The sequence below is a fragment of the Tympanuchus pallidicinctus genome, unplaced genomic scaffold (genome assembly GCF_026119805.1).
Source record: "Tympanuchus pallidicinctus isolate F22 unplaced genomic scaffold, pur_lepc_1.0 scaffold12, whole genome shotgun sequence".
Classification (NCBI taxonomy): domain Eukaryota; kingdom Metazoa; phylum Chordata; class Aves; order Galliformes; family Phasianidae; genus Tympanuchus; species Tympanuchus pallidicinctus.
The window spans coordinates 8599489-8605897 of NW_026294637.1; the positions used below are offsets into that span (position 1 = coordinate 8599489).

At 56.8% G+C, this 6409-nt stretch overlaps 1 protein-coding gene across 1 annotated transcript; it reads right to left on the reverse strand.

Moving 5' to 3' along the window:
• Positions 1-357: 357 nt before the first annotated feature.
• On the reverse strand, positions 358-3269 carry MEX3B (mex-3 RNA binding family member B). Its single transcript, XM_052672266.1, has 2 exons — positions 2686-3269; positions 358-1949 (listed from the first exon to the last, which is right to left on the reverse strand). Exons 1-2 carry the CDS (start codon positions 2942-2944, stop codon positions 529-531), a joined length of 1680 nt encoding a protein of 559 aa, XP_052528226.1. The 5' UTR covers positions 2945-3269; the 3' UTR covers positions 358-528.
• Positions 3270-6409: the final 3140 nt, after the last annotated feature.

Consider the following 6409-nt stretch of genomic DNA (forward strand, 5'->3'; position numbering starts at 1 on the left):
TGAACTTAAATTAAAATACTTGTAAACATCTTTGCAATATGAAATATAATTTTTCAAGTCAAAAAAGAATAAAATACTTCAATCTGTATTAATGCAATTTATCTTTAAAACCTTTAAACGTTTTAATATATATAAGAGATATGTTACAGTTTGTTTCATTTTTTTTTCCTTTTTGTTTTTTAAACTTTGATAAAGCTGCAGTATCATGGTTTTCACAGGAACTTCTTGCCCTTTCAAGAACATTCAGAAAAGTATCCACCCATAGATTTAATTATTTTGTAATACGCATCCTAGAAACTACCAGCACGTTTTACTAAGAGTCCACACACCATTGTCATCATCATAAGCATCTCCTACTTTCATTTTTTTTCAACAGTTTTTGTTCTTTTTTTTTTTTTTTTTTTAAAAAAAGGGAAGATTTGGAAGCTTCGTATTAAAGTACAGTGTAAAAACTAGCCTAGCACTAGAATGGAGTCGCCCGTTATTATGTATAGCATGCACCGCACAGCACCCAGCCGGCCGCCGGGCTCAGGAGAAGATGCGGATGGCCTGGGTGACGGCGCTGTGGCACACGGGGCACTGCGGCTCCGTCTTCTCGCAGATGCGGTTGGCGCACTCCATGCAGAAGAGGTTGTGGCCGCAGGGCACCAGCGCCGCGATCACCTCGCTCTCGAAGCACACCGAGCAGTCGCGGCTGCCCTTCCGCCGCACGCCCGACGACGAGCAGGACGAGCTGGATGACGAGCTGGACGAGGAAGAGGAGGAAGCGGATGAATCGGAGGGCAGACCTGGCAGATGGCCGCCCAGCCCGTTGGCGTACAGCGGGTAGGAGGCGGCCAGCAGCCGCCCGCCCGGGTCGCTGCGCACCCGGCGTGCCAGCGGGTGCTCGGGCCCCGCCGCCGCCGCGCTGCCGTGCAGGGGCGGGGAGAGCCGTGCCGGGGGCGGAGCGCTGCCGCCCCGCCTCGGGCCGCTCACCAGCAGCGCCAGGTTGGCATTGGCGGGCGCAGCGCCCGGGAAGGCGGCGGCGGCAGGCGAGGGCGCGGGCGAGGGCGGTGCGGCTGCGGGGCCGCGCTCGAACTGCGGCCAGAGGAGGGCAGCCCCGGGCGGCGGGGCGGGTGCCAGGTCGAAGCCAGGTGGCGAGTCGAAGGGCAGCTCGGAGCAGCAGTCCGGGGAGGAAAGCACATCCCCACCGCCTCCGCTGTAGACGTAACCGTTGGCACTGTTGTTGTTGTTGTTGCCGTTGTGGGTGAAGCTGAGCGCCGGGCTCGGGGGGCTATAGTCGGCCAGGCGGGCCCCGCCGCCCCCCGTGCCACCCCCGAAGTAGGAGTCGGTGGACGCGCTGCCCAGCGAGCTGGAGCTGTCGTTGCGGTAGTTGCAGAAGGGCTTGCGGCCCGGGGTGGGCGTGATGCTGGGCGGCGTGGGCTTGCTCCACAGGCTGCCCGTGCCATTCAGCTCGAAGCCAACATCCGTGCCGTTGGCGTGGAAGTCGTTCTCGTCCGTCAGCTCGATGATGCCGCCGGTTCGCATGGCGATGTGCGCCTCAATCTCCTCCCGTGCCCGGTCCACGTTCTCAGGCATGCCCGTCACCTCGAAGACCGGCTCCTTGTCCCGGCTGGGCGTCACAATGTAGGTGTGCGTCTGCTGCTGGATGCGCTTAATCGTGGCCCCTTTGGGCCCTACGACCAAGCCCACCACGCGATAAGGCACCCGCACCTGGATGGTGGTTTGGCCGGGCAGGTTGGGGGGGCCGGGGACGGTGCCATTCAGGGCTGTGTTCTTGTTCCGCGAGGCTCGGATCATAGAGAAGTGCTCGGCTGCCGAGATGATCTCCCTGCGGGCCATGGCCACATCTTCCTTTCTGCCCGTCACAACAAAGAGCGGCTCCTCCCCGCGCACCGGGGTCTTGATGTAGGTGTTGGTCTTCGCCCGCAGAGCTTTGATTTTACAACCTGGGAACGAGATGCGGGAGACGGAAGGCGAAGGGGAGGGGAAGGAAAAAGCGCGGGGGAGAACCGGTTACAACCCATTCTTTGGGTGCAGTTGGGGGAGGAGGGGGGGGGGGGGGGGAACACACCCACCCGCAGCGCGCTGCCCCTGCCCGGGGCGATGCTGGCACCGCGTCCGGGAGCGATGTGCAACGCGACGGCAGCCACAGCCCTGGCAAGCACCCAGCGGCACCGCGGGCGGCAGCGGCACAGCTGCGGGCACTGCCCGGGAGCTGCCAGCGCGCAGCCCCGAGAGCGGCGGCAACAAAGGGCAGCGTGCAGGGAGGCGGCACGGCCGGAAAGATGAAATGCAGTGCGATGCAATGCGATGCGATGCAATGCGAGCAGCCCGTACAAAGCCGCTGCTTAGCCCGCGTTCCTGCTAAGCGCTTTCCTTTCGGAAAAATAAAATCGGTTCTGAGGAAGGTGAAGAGCAGCGGCCGCACAGAGTGAGCCACGCTCCCCTATGCGGATGCTGTATTGCAATCCCATTGTTCCACTTCCCCGCTCCGTTCCTCTTCCTTAAAAATAACCCCCGGTTTCCCACTTCGGGGGACGAAACCCGCGCCGGGGCTCGTTTTTGTCCTCGTTCCCTTTAGCAAACCCAACTCGTGTAGCCAGATTTCGCGTTCTGCCCCCATCTATCTTCTCCCAGCGCATCCCGGCGCCCGGCCGCGCTCTTTGTCCGCCGCTCACCCACCTTGCCTGCCAACGATCTCCGCGACGTGCTCCGAGCTGGGCACCGGCACGCACTCCGTCATATTCACGCTCTTTTTCCGAGGCTCGCTGTCGTAAATGGAGCCCGCCTCGTCGTTGTCCAGCCCCAGCAGGGAGAGCTGGTCCAGGGCGATCTGCAGGGCTCGCTGGTCATCCAGGGTCTCTCCCCCTCCGCCTCCTCCTCCTCCTCCGCCGCCGCCGCTGCCGTTCCGCTCCATGTCGGCGAAGAGCGAGCTGGGCATGGTCCGCGCCGCGCTGCAGCCGCCGCCTGCGCCGGGCTGGGGCGCGGGGCTCCGACACAAAGGCAGCCCGAGGCCAGCGGGAGCGCGGGGCGGGGGGCGGGCGGCTGCCGCAGCCGGCGGGCGGTCGCCTTTCGCTGGGATATTTTGTATCTTTCTTTTTTTTGTTGTTGTTTTTCCTCCTCGCTCCGTGCAATCCGGTTTATAAGATGGTTTCGGGACCCCCCCCACCGCACGGCTCCCCCCTCGAGGCTTTTTCTTTTTTTTTTTTTTTCCTTTTTTTTTTTTTCCCCTTTTTCCTTTTTTTTTTTTTTTTTTTTTTTTTTTTTTTTTTTTTTGGCTGGGGGTGGGGTGGGGGGGCGGGCAGCGGATAGCGAGAGGAGCTCCGATCGCTTCCCCCCCTCGAGTTCCTCGCCGGCCACAATGCCAGGCGATGGCAGCGTTTCTTTAAGGAGCCCCTCCCAGGCTCCACTCCACTCACTCAGCGTTTTTTCCTCCTCTCCCCTCCTCTGTCTGAGGCACCGCCGCAGCCAGACGGCCCGGGAGAGGCGGAGGCAGCGGGCGGAGGGCGGGGGCGCGCCGGGCGCCGGCCGCTGTCAGCCCCGCGCCGCCGCCGCCGCCGCCGTCGCCGCGCGCTCCCATTGGCCGCGGGCTGCGGAGGGGGGAGGGAGCGCGGGGAGGGGCGGCGCCGGGCCCGCGCCGCTCTTTGTTGTCGCGCGGAACAATGCCGGGCCTCAGCCCGCCCCGCAGCAGCCGGACCTGCCTCGGCAGCGCGCTGATCGGGGCCGGTTTATTCCGTCCTCCCCCTTTTTTTTTTTTTGGTCTTTCCGCCCTCCCTTTTATTCGACCGAGGGGGGTGTGTCGACTCACAGCGCTTTGTCTCCCCGTTAAGGAGCGGTGCCCGAACGGTCGCCCTGGAAGGAGGCAGCGCCCCGGCCACACCGCCGCCACAGCGCGGCCGCACTGCGCCTGCGCGCCCCTCCCCCCCGCCATGCGCACTGCGGGCCCGGTGCCCTCGGCGGAGCGGGGTGCTGCGCGCCCCTTTGTGGGGCTCCCCGAGGGAACTGGGGCGCCGCCCTGAGGGCGCGGGGCCGCCCCTGAGGGCTCTGCGGGAGCCTCGCGCTTCCCTCGGGCGCGGGCGGACGAAGACGCCGAGCCGGGGGGCGTGGCGGCCTCGAGCCTTCACCGGCCTTCCCCGCTCGCCGGGCTTTGCTGCGGCGCTCGGCGGGGCGGCGGTACAGCGGTGTGTCCGCCGACCTCCTCGCCGGCCCTGCTCGGTGCTGCACCGGTGGCACACGCTGCGCCCGGCCCCGCGGCTTCCAAAGAGGGAGGGGTTGAGAAGAACGCACCGCGCCGAGCTGCTCCGGCGCAATGTCACCAGCGCCTCGGAGCCGCCAGACAACAAAGCACCCGCCGGGCCTTGCGCACCCACACCCGGGCGGGCAGAGCAGCTCTTAATGCAGGTTCCCTGACAAAAACCTTCCCGTGCGCTGCTGGAGGGACGTTGCGGCCACCGACCTCGTAAAAACACTGCCCTCACGTGTTGGGTTCCAGGTTTTCTCCAATGCCTACCGCTAAAGAGCCCGTGTTCTCTGCGCCCTTGCCAACTATCATGGGCAGAAGTCCTCCTGCAGAGAAAACCAAACACCAAGTAACTATTTTACAGTATCCAGGTGGATGGGGACAGGAGTTTACAAGTCCCCCCCCAGAGCTGCCCCACAAACAGCTAACGAGATGCAGGTACTCGTTTACATGCAGTGTTTATTGCCAATGACTGCTACTTCCTCAGGATGTTTGCATGCTTTGTAACAAAGCCCCAGCAGTTTGTTTTCCATCAAGGGCATTTACTCTAGGGGTGTCCTTTCCCAACTGCTGAGGTCGTCCCCTCTGCTGAGGAAATTCTGTAGTTTCATATTTTAAAGATTTCCTACTTTGCACATTTACACTTCCAGCAGCGATGGTGTCTGTGTGGGAGAATGATCTATTACTTACAAAGGCTCAAGGAGCCTGAAACATGTTACTATTCTGAGCACTGAACATCTTTTTAAAACAAAAAGCAGATGGACGTAACCTTCAACGGCAATAGAGATAATGCTCCTTATTATTAAATAAAAATGATAACTCTGCTTCTCTAGAGTCCTTTTAACTCTGGGAACCCAGAATCTGACAGAGGATATCTGTACCCATTTAGCAGATGGAGCAGGACAGGACAGAAGTGAGGGGACTGTACCCTTGAGACAAAGGCACGTCAATATAAAGGATTGCTCTTGTTGACATCTAAGATACCAAAATGCAAAGATATGAGCGGAGCGGTTGGGACGTACTCGGATTTTACCGTTCCTTGTTTTGTTTCATTCTCCTTTCTTCTCCCCCGCTTCCCCTCACATCTAAACCTGTGACTGGGTTTCTGTCCCAGTTCCCCATGACTGATGAGCAAAAGAAAAACAGGTTACCCTCACGTTTATGTTCCTCTCCAAAGAAAATGTTATTCTCAAGCAAGATCCATACAAATCTAGCTTTATATTTTAATGTTAAGCTGGAAGCACTAATTAAAAATATCTAAAATTAAATTTAGCCCCTTCTGTAGAAGAAGCTTTCTGGGAAGGAAGAGGCAGACCAGCAAACTAAGAGTGCCGGTGTTTAAAACTGGTGTTTTAAGCCTCCTAGGAACCCTGTGGAATTGTCCAACATCTTGAGGGCTATTGCTTTTCTTCCTAACTGTTTTTGAAAACATTTGAGGTCAAACTACATGGAATAAGAACAATAGCACAGTTAGGCTGCTGTACATTAAAACATGCATACACCAAGTGCACGGTGCCCTGGGAACACAATCTATGCACTAGCATGCTCAGGTGGCAACAAGGAATACACACAAGACTGACGTGAATGTACTGCATAAAAGTAATTCTTCAGAATAACTTGATCAGATCTAAATTAAAGAGTATCTGTTTATAATCCTTTTCATCCCATACAACCTTGAACAATATGCAGAATTATAGTAAAGTCCATCTCTGGGGGAGAGACCAACCAGCTACCAATTAACAGCAAGTTAACAAAAGCAGGAAGGGAGGATATATTACAGGCAAATACAGGACTTATTGCAAGAGGAGTGTAACTCTCAGTCCTTTATGTTTCTCTCTTTTATCATTTCCCATTTGTGACAGAGGTAATAAAACTTCCTTCCTCCAACCTTTATTTAATTAGAGTGTAAGGTCTTTGGGGCAGTGAGCTTACAGTATGTATACACAGCTCTGAGCGTGAAGAGGTCATGAATTAATCCCAGGCCTTTAGCTGCTACTCTAAATATAAAGCATTAACAATAATAATAGAATATAATTTTCATTTAGAATAAATGGGATCTGCATTTTTGATGCATCTTCACAAGGAATAAATCACAAAGAATGCATCTCAGGAATGACTAAATTAAGGGACGAGGAAATCTCTTCATACCAGAGATTTGCCACTCTA

Coding starts and splice junctions, on each gene's coding strand:
- MEX3B (XM_052672266.1), bottom strand. CDS start 2,944: ATGCCCAGCTCGCTCTTCGCCGACATGGAGCGGAACGGCAGCGGCGGC. Junction 1,950..2,685: donor GGAGATCGTTGGCAGGCAAG/GTGGGTGAGCGG, acceptor TCTCGTTCCCAG/GTTGTAAAATCAAAGCTCTG.